Below are 17,256 nucleotides of genomic sequence, written 5' to 3' on the forward strand. Positions count from 1 at the left end.
TAATGTGTCAGGTGTAAATAGACATTTTCAATATAGCGCACTGGAAGATACTGGTATTCCAGGTAGAAGTGGGAAATATGCCAGCATTGTTACTGGTAATTCCTATATACAGTAGCATATCAAAGGCTCTGAGAAGCCTATCAAGAGATTTGACTAAAGGCTTAACCCTTAATCTAGGGTTTCCTAAACTTACTTAAGTATGAGACATAGTTTTTTTATGGCACATGTAATTCTTTAACAAACACTATAGAGCTCAACCAGCCTGGGAAACTGATTAGGGCATAAATGAAATTTGACTAAAATGTTCTTGGTAAAAAAGACCTTGTTCAGAAATAGAGTAACGGTAAATTATTTTCCAACTAATGTTTTGAAAAGAACTTAGTATAAAAGCCAGTATTAAGAAAGTAAGGATTTTAGAAGTTAAATGAATCCAAAAACATTGAATTCTATAAGGAACAAACATATTTAAGAAAGTGGCCAGATACGAATATTTTATTCTTTCCTAACTATGCATCAGGTATAGTCCTTTTCTAGTTTAATCTTCAAAAGGAGTTGGCAAAGTACTAGCCCATTTTATGACTGAAGAAACTGAAAATAAAGGTTACAAATCACTTAAGTGGCAGAGCTGGGAATGGAACTCAAGTCAGCGTGAGTCTGAAAACATGAAAGTTGCAAAGTTGCAAGTTTCAGATGAATGCATAAAATATCTGTGAAGAAATATCTTTATGAAGGCATGAGAAAACTATACCTTAAAAATTACTGTAGAATATAACTTGAAAACTTCTAGAAAAAGATTTTTCCAAAAGCCCAGAGTTCCTTGTAAAATAGATACTAAGCATTACCTGAATTAGATTTCGTAATGCACTATGTGGTCAAAAAATGGTTGGACTCAAATTTAGCAGTTAAAAAAATTCCCTTACTCGCAACCCTCAACCCCTAACTAGCCCAAGAGCATTTTAAAAATAATTCAAAAACTAGCTGCCAAAGATTCCAATTTGTTCATTACTGGTGAAATATACAAAAACTTACAGGAGTCACAAGAGTTCCAAACAATTTATAAAAATAAAACATTTCTCAGTATGAATAAGAAGATCAAGATTCACTCTCATCAATGTCCTTGTCTGGGTCTTGTTCAGCAGCCTCCTTTTCCTGTTGTTTCTTCCAAAGTTTGGCCATGGCCAGGAGCTTGAGGTTAGGTTGGTTGGCAGCATCTTCCGGAAAGATGTAATCGTAGTATTCTTCCCAGCCTGCATCGGACTACAGAAAAGTAAAACAATTAGAAGATAAGCTAACACGTGGCTGAAATACATTCCCGTTAAAGAGAAATTTGCACTGGGAAACCCAGAGTTCAAATTCAACTTACCTTCATTTTACAAAACAACATCAAAATCTACTACAGAAAGCACAAGGAGTGGGCCTTGAAGACTGGGAATGAATAAGTAGCTGTTGGATTGGTGTTGCTGCAAGTATGAGAATTAAAAACCTGGTGGAAAAAAATTCTAAAAATCTAAGCACAGCTTCTCTATAGTTGAAGATACTCAATGTCTCCAACTCCATCCTGCAGTCTGTTTAAGATTTAAAATTTTTAAAGATTTACTCAGTTTTTACCTAGTAGTGAAAGCCATATATCTGTGCATTATTACTGTAGTTTGCCATGTATAATGCACACTTTTTTGCCCAAATTTGTGAGGGAAAAATAAGGATGTGCGTTATACATGGTAGTACCAATTCCGTATCTATATGTTTTTAATTCTTTTAGTTATGCTTATGAGTTAAAAATGTAACTCTAGTAAACAATAATGATATCTGTATGCAAAATAATACCCTAGAATACAATCACTGGTTTTGTTGAACTTACGACGAATTTGCAACGCTGAGAAGAGTTCTTGGCCTTCTATGATGTGTGAATACCATAAATGTGTTACCGGTAAATAAAATTTCTTGTTCTTGTGTTTTGTAATTACTTGTTACATGAAATTTCTTGTACCATAGTATGTTAAAAAATAAATGCTAAAATTCCTTTATAATACAAAAAACAAGTACCTAAATATAAACATAAAAATTTGAATTAAAATATTAAAAGATTTTCCCCCTAAAAGTTTGGGCCAAAAACATGGGTGCACATTATACAAGGGAGCGCATCATACATGGCAAAATATGGTATTCTGAATCCCTGCCCTAACATCCCCACCTCCAAGGGGTCACTGATTTCACTTCCTAATGATCGCCCTAGTTCCAGCTTCCACCACCACTTGCTTTGCTTGCAACAGCCTCCTGACAGGTCCTCCTCTAATCTAAGCCCCTCAAATCCACCTGCAGGAGGTGCCAATGACTGGGTCATGCCATTTTGTGCATATGAGCCTTCCTATAGCTTACAAAGCCTTCTCTGGATTGGCTTCTACCTAAAAAGTTGATTTTCATTTCCCTCCATCGTGACCTGCTGTGTAATGCTCCAGAAATACCACACTTCATGTAGTTCCGAGAATCAGCCAAGAAGCCTTTCCCAGCCCTCTTCCTAATCCACCCAGGGTGAATTATACTCTTTGTTTCCGTACTAGCCAGACTGCAATTGTCTCTTACTCCAGGCAGACTGCTTCCATTCTCAGATTGTACATATGCCACTTAAAAGTACATATTGTCTGATGCATTTCTGCTCATTTGACATGAAGGACCATCTCCAGGGAACCAGTTCTTACCCCATCATCAGCCTGGACCTTTCTTCTCTTCTTGACTTTCTCTGGCATGAGTTTGTCTACTCTCTCCTTATCTGATGCAGTTCCAAACTCATCTTCAAAGCTTCGCCAAGATTCCAGCAGCATAAGTCTTTCTTCCTTTTCTTCACAGTTTCGCATGGTTTTGTTAGCCTCTTCATAAATTTGTCTGCATTTAGCCAAACTTCCTTCTTTCCCTGAAGACAACTCAAACTGAGCAAAACTGATCCATACCTTTAAAAAGGATTACAATAGAACCAAATTAACCATGTCACCCAGATGATAATGATGTAATAATAAAGCTAATTTGCTGTTAACATCTGAATACAGTAATGTGCTCACTTCTATATTCCAAAGAATATTGACTACATGCTTCAATATATTAATGTTGAAGTAATCTGCTTCTAAATCCAATTAGATATCTGAAAGTCTTAAAATCATGAGAAGAATTTAACTTTTTATTCAACCCTGTGATAGTCAAGTTATTCACATGTAGTATAAATACTGACCTGGTATAAAGTGGATACTAATCAGGGGTATCACTGCATAAATTATATTAATGTCTAACCACTATGCTATACACCTGAAACATAATATTGAATGTCAACTGTAAGTGAAAAAAAATAATTTAAAATATGTATTGACTTGGTATAAGCTTAACATTCCGAAGTCCTCTGAGACTCAGAGGTTCTCTTTAAAAGGCAGGAAATCATTCAAAATAAATATATTTTAAAAAACACTAAAATACAGAAATATAGTATTTCTTCAGGATTGCTGATTCAAGCAAAATCAAAGATAATCTATAAAGCATAGGATACCTTGACATGTTGCGTCCGTTGAAGCAATCGTCGGTAAAGATTGCGTGTTCTTTCAGTTTCTTCCTGCTCAATTTCAAAATCAATATACGATTTCCAAAGCACCTAAGAAAGATCACTTAATAGATCAGGCTTGACATTTAAAAAGCAACATGCCCCTATCCAAAGCACAGCTTAACTACCATTCCAACCTAGGAAATATAGGCACCTACGGCTTTTATGAAGAACTAAAGAACAGCATGTGGATAAAATAATACTGGCATTTAAAAGCTGGCCAAACCTGGTTAAAGTCCTAGATTTGAGAAAAAAGGTCTTGAATTCATTTTTGCGTTCTCTTTTGGAGTTTTTCAAATGCTGGACTTACCAAGAAGAGCTGAGAAATTTGCCAAGTCTCCTGGGCACCGTCATGACCATGCCCCATACAACTGAACTTGCAGGGAGAAAATAGGCCTAGATTAACCAGTATATACTGTTTTTAACTCCACTGCAGATTCTTGATATGTTTGAGTTCAACTCAACAAGCACCAAGATGTGGCCCCGACTCCTGGGAGCTGGCAGTCTATGGAGGAGCTGAGGCCAGCCAATGGAACTATCATACAAAAACCCCTGCCCTAATGCAATCAGTGGGGCCTAGTGAAACATTAAATGTGGGTGATATTAGTGCAAGATTAACAAAATGGCTGAATGAGTTGAGTGGTTTGAGATTGAAATTAGCCAACTGCGGTTTGGCGCCACCTTGTGGCTCGAGCTTAAATTCTGAAGGGACGATTTCCGGTCCTGCTGCAGGTTCTACTTCCGGTCCTACTTCCAGGACAGTGACAGTAGTAATTCCAGAACATCCTCATTTACTTAGAGCCTCTTTTGCTAGCCCAATCCAGACAAAACTATGCCAGGAGAATCCAGGGAGGTGCAGTCTCAACATCCATTTCTCTTGTTCTCCAAATGGGGCTGCTTGCTGCCTATTTCTCTATCTTATACTCTTTAGCCTCTTGGTTGAGAAATGGAGGAATAGAGCCTGTCACACACCCATTATGTCCCAATTAAGCCTAGTGTCATAATGGGGCTTTGCTGTGCTCTGGTATCCAAGTAGAGGTCTGCTTCCCCCACCACCTTTCTATCTCCAAAACAGAAGAGTTCTAAACTGAGTGGAAAAGACTGTTAGATCTTCTTTATGCTCTGAAATGCACACACACTTATTTAGATGGTCATCTAAAATATTTCTAGAGAAGTGTCTAAACCAAAATTCTATCCAACTCAAGAGCCTCACCTCCGGCATGTCCAAGCGTGGCTGGCTGATGGCTAACTCATAGATTGCCCGTGCTCTCTCAATATCACCAAGGATTGTCTCTAATTCTGCAAATTTAATCCAAGAGGTACAATTTTCAGGTCCAAATTCCAAGAACTTTTCATAAAGCTTCCGGCATCTGTCAAATTCTCGAAGCTGTAGCTCCAATTCTATGTAACCTTTAAATAACTTGTTCTTTGGACATTTGCCTATGGAAGTTCCCTGGAAAAGAAAATGACCAATTGCTGTAATACTTTAGTGGGTTTAACTTGTGCACAGACATTGTCGACCTATCCCAAAAGCTGTTTTCTGCTGAGCAAGAACCTTGGAGAGTCAACATGGTAAGGCACTCTTTCCCTCTGTGGTATCATACTGTTAGTGATGGTTCTTGACAAAAGGCCAAAGGGAACCTTCTAATTCACTCAGCTGTCAAAAGAGCCTATGCCCACTGGTGCCTATTCAGCAAGAGAACAGTGTACCAGAGTTGTCTGGACAACTATTTTGGATTTTACTCAGTTTCTCAGGATCTCCTAGGGAATATGGATATCAGATGTATAAAATCTATAAATTAAAAGGTAATCAAATAATGAACCCTGTCTTGCTGCCCACAGCCAGGGTGAAAGTAGCTTATCAGAAGGACAACTACATTTAAACAGTATTTGATCCTATTAAGACATTATAGAACTGTTAAGAGGGAGATGCATTTAATACACCAAAAATTTTGCACAGGATCAGACTAGACTAAAGATCAGATCTTTCTAGTCTGAGGAAAGATCTGGGTAGCTACAGATAAAGTTTCCATTCAATATTGAAATAGAACAATTTAAGCATCATCATCCAATCTTTCTTCAAAGGCCATGTGTTTTCTAACATGTCTCAAATTTTAAAGGCTTTCTTAGTAGGATTTGTACAACTTATAAGCACTAAGACTTTAATTTTCTTCTCATAGAACTTAACGATGCATCTTGATCCTTTCTTTACTTACCAAAGCTCTTCTGGCAAATGGTAAATTTTTCTGTCTTATTTCAAATTGTGCATATAGTAACCACATTTTGGCAAATGTGAACTAGAAAACAAAAGCGCAACAACATCTAGCTTAAGAGACTCATTTAAATTAAATTGAATTAAGTTGAATTAATTTAAATTAACAAAAGGCCACAGGCAATTAGATTTACCTAAAACTTCAGAGCTAGGACAGGTGTTATTTTCTTGTTTATAAGCAAAGATTATGATATTTCACAAAAGTTACCAAAAAAAAAAAAAAACCCCAAAAAACAAAAAAAACCCAAAACAAAACAACAGTAATCTAGATATTGTATAATACTGCAAGGCCCGGCAGCCCCTACTTAGAATCTGCTTTTTGTGGATGCTTGTGAACAGGCAGAACGTGCCATCTCTATTCTAGAGGGTAATTCGGTCAACATCTCTATTAGTTTCTTGTGCTGAGAAATATGGCAGAGGTAATGTCTCAACCATCTCCTCATGTTTACCCATGCATGCATACATCCAGGCAGCTGCCAACATCTGTTCATTATTTCCTGCACATACTTGGTACTCTCTCAATGTGCGTCTTCCTCTCATGGAACAGACTTCCACTCAGTCTATTCCAATTACCCATCCTCCTCTGAATTTCTGCATTATTATCTGTATTATTTGTCATAGGCTGTCCTCTCAACTAGACTAAACAATTTTCAGAGGGAAAGAGCTTATCTCATTCTTATTTATGTTTTCTATGATGCCTAGCACAGGGAAATATTCAATCAATAAATACCGTGTTTCCCTGAAAATAAGACCAGGTCTTATATTAAGTCTTGCTCCAAAAAACACATTAGGGCTTATGTTCAGGGGATATTATCCTGAAAAATCATGCTAGGGCTTATTTTCCAGTTAGGTTGTATTTTCAGGGAAACATGATAGTATTTCACTGAATTATTTTACAAGTAACAGAAGCAGGATTTTGACATTTGGAGCAGAACACTTAGAGCAAATGTACCTTTTTATGAGGAATTAGTTCCAAAGAGGCTTGGTAGACCTGTCTTGTCCTCTCGGGATCCTGTATTCGGATGAGAAATTTTCACGAAATATTGAAGTTTGTTGCTAATTATAATTTTAGTAGTAAAAAATGTACACCCCAAACATTGAATATGTTTTAACAAGTTGCTATTTTCAAACTCTGATTCCATTTATGATCAAAAGTGTGAACTACCTTTGGCCATCAAACTTTGGTTTAAGAATCACCAACAATATAGCCATCAAACTCTGAGAGCTTCTCTGTAGAAAGGCTTTTTGCCTGATAGCAGAAAGAAACAAAGATGTTTTATGGTCTCAGATTAACAGCAGAAAGTTACTCTTTTTGTTAACTTATACATGACCAATTTCTGAAAATCCCACTTGATCTTTACTAAAAGCAAAAATGTACAATCTAGCCATGGTCCCAATTTATGAGAAAACCCAGGAAACTATGTATAATTAAACTAATGGCTGATACATTGTTCCCTTTCAATCTTGTTGTGCCTCAACGTTTAAAGAAACAAAGTACAAACTAAACAAGAAAACACCTCACCTGTACCTACAACAGTTTAAAACGTTACAAAGAGACCATACAACTATATGGTTGAATGGAGGCTTATTAAGAATCTAAAACTAAATTCCTGTTTCACAGACTATAAATTTCAGTTACTACCCACAACAGCGAGCTCTAAGTACAGGGGTGAGGAAATCATTAATAGATGACACCCAATTCCACTTTTTACCTTTGCCTCCAGTTCTTCATAGAGTGCATAGTTGACCCAAAGATAAATGTAGCGTTTCCAATGCCTCTTCTCTTGAATGGGTGGGACATTGGCAATAGCTCTTTCATAGACTTCTCGTACAGTTTCTGCTTCTGCATCACTTTCTACCAAGCGCAAGTAATCAAACCATGCATCATAATTGTGTGGATTAGCCTAGAATGACAATAAGTTTAATAAATAAAAACAAAACCAAGAGCTACACTTGCTGGACTATATGAGCTAAAAGAAGACACCAGGGACGGCTGGATGGTTCACCTGGTTAGAGCGCGACCTCTGAACAACAGGGTTGCCGGTTTGATTCCTACATGGGCCAGCGAGCTGCGCCCTCCACAACTAGATTGAAAGACGACTTGGAGCTGATGGGCCCTGGAGAAACACACTGTTCACCAATATTCCCCCCTCCCCAAAAAAAGACACCAGACTTTCTATATTTTAGCAACTTTTTTTCTAAATTTCACATGCTATCTCATTTAAAAAATACCATTCCTGAGATTTTATAAATAGAAAATAATAAGGAATATAGTAGTCTCCCTTTATCTGTGGGGAATATGTTCTAAGACCCCCAGTGGATGCCTGAAACCATGGATAGTACTGAGCTCTATATATACTATGTTTTTTCCCATACACACATAACCATGACAAAATTTAAACTACTCTTGTGTTTTGGGGCAATCATTAAGTAAAATAAGGGTTACTTGAACAAGCACACTGCGATACCATGATAGTCGATCTGATAACCAAGATAGCTACTAAAGGACTAACAGGTGGGTAGTGTATATAGCATGGAGATGCTAGACAAATGGATTATTCATATCCCAGGTGGGACCAAGCAGGACGGCTTGAGATTTCATCACGCTATGCAGAATGGTGCACAATGATAGATGACTACGTATCATTATGTCTACATTTAAAAATTACTACAGAATTACTCGTATACCATGTTCACAATTGTGAAACCTGGCTTTTCAATTAATAGTAATTTATCTTGAACACATCTTGTTGACCTCATTTAACAGCAGACTTAGTCCGTTGTTTGGAACTATCTTGAAAATGCTACTATTTTTGAATTCATACATAAAGAGATGAGAATAGAATCACATCTACAATACATCTTTCATTCAAGCAGTTAAGCTGAAAGGTAATGTATAAAAGCTGGCTTTTTGAATCAACCTGACTCTTCCATCTTCTTTCAAAAATAAGCTCAAACGGATTCCAGATTTACTTTGCTCAAGTTCTACAGCACACAATCAGCAATCAAAGTAACTTTCAACATGTGAGTGGCAGAGCAAATCCAAGTGTCTTTTGCTTGCCTTTGCTATCAGCCTCACTTATTCCAACCTCCTGGGATAGCTGCCCATTTATTGCAGACACATCATCAAGAGTGTAATCACTGGCAGCCCTAATTTGCTATTATACATTTTACTGTACCTAGTATTGGCTGGCACATCTGACTTCACTTACAGAGTTAAACATCTACACCAGCACTCACCTTCACTTCTTCTTCATACTGGAATCTCCGTTTGCTCACGATGATGTCTTCAATACCCCGCCTATCACCAAACTTCTTCTCAAAGACGGTATAATTTTTAAAGAGTTCTTGCGCCTCTTGTTTTGAAATTCTATCCAGGGCGTACTTGTAGATCACTCGTACTCTTTCAAACTAAAAGCAGACAGGATGATTATCTGCCATAACACAACATTCACATTCTACTCATGACTAGCAAAGTAATTATGATATAAAACATTACTTAGATTTTTAGGCCTCAAAATGTACAAAATGAGATTCTTCTCCCTTTGTTGAGGTATTTTAGTCAGGATAGACTGACACTCTCCTTTGAGCTCCACATTTAATCCTGTCTACCTAACACTGCCAGTTGGATGTCATCTGCACATCTCAGACTAAAAGGACCCAATCTGAGCTCCTGTTTTTCCCCACCAACCCAAGTCTTTCTCCGTCTTCCCAATCTTGATAAGCAATACCTACTGTCACACACTCTACCTGCTCAAGCTGAAATCCTCACCTTGGTTCCTCTCCATTCCTCATTCCCTACATTCACTGCTTCACAAAGCCCTACGGTTTCTACCCCTTCAACACAGCCTTCACCCCTCCCCATCCTCCTGCCAATCTATTTCCATTTTTTCCTTAACCATTTCAAAAGTCTCCTCTCATCTACTTTTGCCACCCTCCCCCAACACAATCTCCATAAATTAGCTAGAGGCTCTCTTTACAATATAAATTGTATCCTACCACTCTCCTGCTAAAACCCTTCAATACTTCTCACTGCCCTTAAAATATAATCTAAACTCCCTATTGTGACTGTGCAAGACCCTGCATTTGGATTTCAGCGTACCTCAATTCGGCATCATGTGAGCTACTTTAAGGGATTATTTTCCATATATACTGTGGAAGGAAAAAAATGACTTATTTATGGGACAATCTGTCTTCATTTCAAATTCTATTCTATGTTCTGAGGGCTCTGAGCTTTCTCTTCCCTAGGTTTATTACCTGTAAAGCCCTTTAATCAGGATACCGAGTGACTAACTCTCAGCTTATAGAAAATATTCTTACTCCAGATTTAAAGGCTTAATTTTCAAGCAAAGCACAATAAAATTAAGACAGTTATAATACAATCTATAATCACTCAGCTCCCAACCTACAGCTTAGCCACAACTGCATGTTTTCTTTGAGAAGTCTAGTTTTGGTATTTTGAAAACATTTTCTCTAATGGTAAGTGAATAAGAAAATGGAAATGAACTCAACGTGCACAAGAGGTAATGTTTTCTAAACTGTTTTGCAATGTAACTGAGTCCTTTAAGTTTACTTACTTCTTTCTGATTTTCTTCAAATTTGGCAAAGGCAACATAAAGGCGTTCATCCATATGTTCATCTCCAAAGAATTCGACAGCTCTCTCGTATACTTTCCGTGCGTGGGCAAAATAACCATGTTTTTCTTCAAAGCGGGCATATTTGATCCAGTTTTTAACATCAGGGTGCACAAGTACAAGTACAGGGGAATTAAAGAAATGCCAGGCAAGACAATGTGGCTTAAAAAAAACCCAAACCCACACCAAAAACCCCAACGATGCAAGTTACGACTGAGGTTGATAAAACATGTACAAAGGCAAAGAACCACGAAACTGTGACCTCTGTGAGGGAGCTGGGTCTTGCTCATCTGTGTCTTCCCTCAGTGTTTATTCAGTATTTTAATAGTGGTACAAATAGGTTTTTGGAGCCATGAAAAAGCTGAACCCTGGTTATTAGCCAAGTGATCTGGACAAGTCATTTAAGTTGTCTAAGCCTCAGTTTTACCATCTGTAAATAGAGAAAAGTAACACCAACCTCACTGGATGACTGATACCTTTAAATGAGAAAATGTATGTAAAACTCTTGGCAATTTCTGGCCAAAAGAATGTGTTCAATACACGTCACCTATCAAGTGCTCAATAACATTAGTATTTGAATTAACAGTTAAAACAAGTCACAAAATGTCCTAATTAGAGCCAAAAGAAAAAGTTTTAAATTACCATTTTATTTCTTATTAGGATGTATCTATTTTTAGTCTAACTTCCTTGAGGAAATCATTAATTTCCAAAGTAGCAACACATTCAAATACGGCAATGATGTTAAAAACATTTGCTCTGAAGCTGCTACTGGGTTCAAACCCCTTCTCCATCACTACCTGAGAGACCCTGGTCAAGCTACTTAATCTCTCATGCCTCAATTTCCTCATTTGTAGAATGGAATAGTTCCTGTATCATACGGTTGTCATGAGGATTAAATGACAATATTTGTGAAGTGCTTAGAACAATGTTTGACACACAGCAAGTACTATAAAAGCTTTTGTTAAACTAGTAATATTAAAATGAGTAGAGGTATTTAAGATCTTAAAATTGCATAATAAATTTGATTCTCATTATTTGTGTTAATTGTTCTATGAAGTCACCGTGACCACTGAACCAGTGATTAGCAAAATCACTGCTCCTAAGAGAAATCTGTATGTACAATAATATCTCATATAGGTTATAATCTTAAATCCTAAAAGCAACTAATCCTTAGATTCTATTTTTGTTATTTTATAAAAGAGAAAACAAGGTTCAGAAGTGTTATGTGACTTGCCAGAGGGTGCCCACTAACAAGAGCCAGAGAAGGGATTCAAACTTGCTCAACTGGCCCTGAGCCAGAGCTTCCTGGCCTACATGGCACTGCCCCATCTGCTTCCATCTCTTGATCATCTCTGTATGAGAGCAGAGACAACAGGCAGATTGTCACCTTAGCTGGGATCATATGCCTTGGGTGGCAAGTTTTTCATCACTCTGTGCTTCTTTGCAAATGACTGTGCAAGTGACACAAGTATTGACTCTGGAGTACAAATAAATTTTAGCAAGTAGGAGAATTCACAAATATAGAAACAGTAAACAATGAGGATCAACTACTTCAGTTGTTAAAAGTGCTTTCATGTATTATCATCTAATCTTCATAACTAGCCCGTAGTAGGAATCTTTATTCTCGTTTTAAAGATGAGGATAACAAGGCTCAAAGGAACAACTGACTCATTTGGGTCACACGGCTTTTAAACAGTAAACCTTCGGATGGACTCCATTAATGGTGCTAGTGACCAATTTAAACCACAGAAATACAGGACTGGTTATAGCATCCAGGGCCTTAGTACATCATTTCCCACAAGCAATTCATCGCATTAGTGCCAAAATATAAACAAATCCAAAGTCTCACTGGAAAAAGACTCAAACAATTACCAAGAATACAAACTTTTTTCCTGACCAACCTACGTCCCTAGAAAATATATATGTAGCTTACGAAGCAGATGAAACCTGCATCCTTGATTTCCAGGCCAACAGTAATGATTACTTGTCCTATGACTACAATTCCATGGGAGGAGCAGCACCAGGATAAAAGCAGCACCACTCAGACCACATCCAAAGGATATATCTCTCATAAATGGTGCGGGCCCGATCCACCTCTTTGTATCGCAGCTCAAAGTTGATGTAGGAGTGCCAGGCTTGCTCCTCAGGCTGCCATTCCATCCAGCGCTCAAACACCTGCCGGGCGCCAGCAATGTTTCCCAGCATCTCCTCCATGTATGTGTACTTGTACCTTTAACAAAATCATCCGAAAATATGTGTCATGGTCAAAATAACTTAGGGAAAAAAAATGTTACTTGGCAATTTCCAGTTCTAACTTTGTTAAATGTGAAGATTTAAGACTTTATCTTCCCTAAAGGTTAAATCAGACCTATTTTCTTATTAAATTATAAATCTGAAAAAGGATGAACCATTAGAAAAAAATACATTTTTCTTAAAAATTGCTTAGTTTAACAAGAAGTTTCCTATGCATAAAAGATTGTAATCAAAATTTTAGTTTTGATTATGACTTAACAGACTATAGGACAATAAAAAGTGTTTACACATACTTATACGTATATATAAAGTTACACGTGTTTATATAATTACAACTATGTAAATGAAATAGACAAATGTGGAACTTTTCTAGTCTACAAATCGACATTTCATTAGATTAGAAACTTACCAGAACTGGTTGACTCGAGGCAGAGTTGTTATGGCCCGGTCCCAGATATTCCGGGCATGGTTCACCTGGCGATTCTTCATTTCCATTTCTGCATATTTCAGCCAGAGTGTAATATTTCGATAGTCCACATCTAAAGCACGTTCGTATATGGATCGAGCCCTTTGGAAGCAAGATTTGGAGGGCATCAAAAGCAGTACAGACAACACATGTAGTAACTATTTCAAACCACCTACAGTGCTGTTATTTTATCATGTGTCCACATGAGACAAGTTCTGGGCATAAAAAGGTGAAAAGATATGATGTTCTCAGGAACCTTAGAAAGATTTAGAGAGAGAGACCTGCATGTAATTACAATGCAATGTGATAAACATTATGGTGAAGATCTGTAAAAAGAAGCAGAGGAAAAGAAAGAAAAATGTCTGGTGGAAAAGGCTAATCAGAAGGTAACTCAAGAACTGAGAACAAATTTGGAAACTGAGGAAAGTCCCAGAGGTCATGGTGGGTGGGATGGGGGTATTCATTACAGGCAGAGAGAACAGCCAAGTGTCATAATAAGGAGACGTGATGTTTTCAGGGAGTGGCAAGTATGCAGACACAGTAGGGGCCAAGGGTATGCTTGGAGAGTACAGAAAGGCTGGACAACAGAAGGGGTCATGATTTTCATCAGTGGAACAATTTTTATTAAAAAAAAAAAAAAAAATCCCAATATAGAGAAAGTAGATGAAACTGTACATCTATGGCTGCAGAGGGTGCGTAGGTGATAAGACCCACGTGTAGAGCCTTCTCCTCGGCTCCCCCCAGGACTAACCTATCACAGTACCCCTAGAGCCCTCAAAGAAACCCTAGAGCTCCATGGAACAAACTTTGAAAATTAATACCAGAGACACAATCTTGTAATCTTGTGCTTTAACTTTTCCTATCTGTTAATTTATGACATATTTATTTACCAAATTACATGCTCAGCAATTTTACCTTTGAATCTCCTTTAGACTCTCTTCCCATTGTGCATATTTTATCCAGTTACTAATCACAGTCCTGTTTTTTCTTATGTTATCTTCAAAAGTCTGGTGGAAATCAAAATAGTCAAATTAAAGAGAAAATAACTAAAAATGACATCATCCTTTGTCTATTAATCCTTGTACTAAAAAGGTTACTCATTCTGTTCTTATTTAAGAGAAATTATACCCTAGAATCCTTAAGAAATAAGAAACCCACTACAGAAGGCTACAATCACGTGTTTCTTTAAAATCTTACATGCAAACAAGAGGGGAACTTTAGATATAAATATCTAAAAATAGATATAAATAATTTAGAGAATTATTAGCAGAATTGTTGGTATTTACTTTTATTGCCCATAACAACTAACTGGTACTGTAATATACTCTACTTGTTCCTAATAAGAAAACATTTTTGACTAAGTGTTTTTGGTAATGTCTCATAATTTCATACATAATTCATTGAAGATAACTAATAAGTAGATATAACAGGATTAGTGGTTTAAATAATCCCACATTTTAGTGTAAGGTCATCTTAGATCCTCAATCTTCTCATGGATCTTTCCCATCTTAATTCTTAACACAGAAAACGGTATAGACAGAAGCATAACACAGTCTTGCTAAGTCCGTCCCTTTTCCAGCTGTCAGTTGTTCCAGGTGTTTAACTTCCACCCATCTTTGATTCAGCACCAGGAATTATATTTTGGATGGACTTAATTTCTTTATATTCTAAAATAGACAACTCATAGTATATTTTATAAAGTTCAGTAAAATGCAGTTATCTGGTAACCAGAAGTTATATCATTTATGTGGCTAGAAACACTCACCTTTTGTCATCTTATAGTCTCTCTAACCCATGAAGAACTTTTCAAACTCTGACCTATAAATTTTTTTTAATTAGTTTCAGGTGTACAACATAATGCAATAGTTATGACCTATAAATTCTTAACATTATAACATAATGAAAGACAAGCACATTGACGAACCTTCCTTTTCCTTAGTTTGTAATCATTTAACTCTTCTTCATCTGTGATCTTCTGTTGAGGTGGAGGTGGAAGAAGCTCAAGTTCTCTTTCTTTAGCTTCTCTTAAGAGCTGTTCGGCAGTTATCTGTACCTCAGCTGGAGCTTTGTTTTTTACCTTTTAAGAAAAGATGTTTCTATTTTTAGGAGATGCCCTTCACACAAGATTTAAGAAACAAACAAAATTTTTTTTAGGATGAGAACTTTATATGTATTATTACAAACTGCCCTCTTTGTGTGACATGTTCCCATTTCTCTGTGCAACTAAACAGAAAATAAAATATGTCTTCTATTTAATGCATATCTATTAAAAAACCACAGGGAAAAGTCTCAAGAAAAAAGATAGCAAAAATAGCAAATTTTCCCTTTTAGCTTCGTAAAATAAAAAACTTTGAGGCTGCCTAGGAAAAAAAGCTCACCAAAGGTTTTGTTTTATAAAGATGTAGTCCATATCTTATCAAGCATTAAAATCTCTACTCAGAATTAATGACCCAGGTGGATAAATGCATTTGGTTTTTCATGGCATTTTAAGTCAAAAACAATATTCGGTAAGTTCCCCTCATCAGACTATAAGCTTCTTGAGGTCTTAGAGCTGTGCAGTCTAACTGGTAGGCAGGAGCCACATGTGGTGAGTCCAAATTGAGATGGGCTGTAAGAGTAAAACACACAGTACATTTTGAAGACTTAGTATGAGGGAAAGAATAAACTACCTAATTAATTTTTTTGTATTGATTGCACGGTGGAATGACAATATGTTTGATATACTGGGTTATTAAATAAAATATATAATCAAAATTAATGTCCCTTGCTAATGACTTTTTAATGTAGCTATCAGAAAAAAATTACAGGGGCCGCCGGTAGGCTCAGTTGATTAGAATGTGAGCTCTGAAAAACAGGGTTGCCAGTTTGATTACCACATGGGCCAGTGAGCTGCTCCCTCCACAACTAGATTGAAGGACAACGACTTGGAGCTGATGGGCCCTGGAGAAACACATTGTTCCCCAATACAATTTTTAAAAAAGAGGAAAAAAAACTTAAATTACACATGTGGCTCACATTATATTTCTACTGGACCAATACAATTTTATGGAGTGGAATTACAAGAAATATTATTTAGTGCTACATGTGGAAAGATGATGATGATAATGATAGCTCATACCTAATGAGCATTAAGTACCAGACAGTAGGCTATGTGCTTTATATGTATTATCTCTGGGAGTCATCTAAATGGACACGGGCAGGAAAAACAGACTGAAAGGAGAGGATCAATAAAGGCTTAGAACAAAGCCTGTTACATATAAAACACTTGGTAAGTGTCAGCCACCTTTGGGAATATCAGACAAAATCAAATTTATTGTTTAATTAAATTATACCACTACACAACTCCTGTCATCTACTGTCATACTTTCACTCTGGGATGGCTAACTCCTACTCAGCCTTTAAGTCTCAGCTTAAATGTCACTTCCTCAGCAAAGTTTACTCTGGAGACGCCCTCACACAACCCCCATTATTTCGTGGCCCACACCTTCTACTTTGCTTTAGCAGCGTTTGGCAAGGTTGCAATTTTACACTTGTGTCTTACTGCGTACAGTTCGTCACCCGCATTAGTGTGTGTAGCTCCGCCTCGCTTAGCGCACAGCCTGGCTCAGTTATCTTTGCTGAATGAATGACCCCACTCTTTCACCCACCCGCATCCCCCCAAAACACCTACCCAGAACGAAGGCCACGCCGATGCGGGCAATACTCCGGGTGACAAGAGCCTGCGCCCCACCACCGCCTATCCCGTTCCATCTTTGTCCCCCTCGGCTCGGCACGGGGTGGGCCTGCTCCTCAGACAACACTCTCCCGCCCCGGGTACCATGGAGGCTGGTGCGAGCCCCTCTCCCAGGCCCCTTCCCCCAAGGACACTCGCTATCACCTACCTTGGCCACTTTGGGAATTCTCTGCTTCCCGGCCGCGGTAGAGGCCGCCATGGCTGCAGCAGAAGACGTCGGGCGAACCCTGGACCCCAAATATCGACCCTAAGGGATCGCCGACGCCCCAAACCTTTCCGACAACAAGCGGGATTCGGGGCCGGAAGCGGAACTGGCTT

General features: G+C 37.7%; 1 protein-coding gene across 1 annotated transcript; it reads right to left on the bottom strand.

Moving 5' to 3' along the window:
• Window positions 1-1,038: 1,038 nt before the first annotated feature.
• CRNKL1 (crooked neck pre-mRNA splicing factor 1) lies at window positions 1,039-17,256 on the bottom strand. The gene is made up of 14 exons (XM_019712532.2): window positions 17,087-17,256; window positions 15,130-15,282; window positions 14,121-14,212; window positions 13,149-13,307; window positions 12,550-12,716; window positions 10,430-10,608; window positions 9,093-9,263; window positions 7,565-7,756; window positions 6,805-6,864; window positions 5,797-5,877; window positions 4,794-5,033; window positions 3,530-3,631; window positions 2,697-2,945; window positions 1,039-1,257 (listed from the first exon to the last, which is right to left on the bottom strand). The coding sequence occupies exons 1-14, from the start codon at window positions 17,135-17,137 to the stop codon at window positions 1,093-1,095; spliced, it is 2,061 nt and encodes a 686-aa protein (XP_019568091.1). The 5' UTR covers window positions 17,138-17,256; the 3' UTR covers window positions 1,039-1,092.

Source organism: Rhinolophus sinicus, linkage group LG13, assembly GCF_036562045.2.
Source record: "Rhinolophus sinicus isolate RSC01 linkage group LG13, ASM3656204v1, whole genome shotgun sequence".
In the NCBI taxonomy this organism is placed as follows: domain Eukaryota; kingdom Metazoa; phylum Chordata; class Mammalia; order Chiroptera; family Rhinolophidae; genus Rhinolophus; species Rhinolophus sinicus.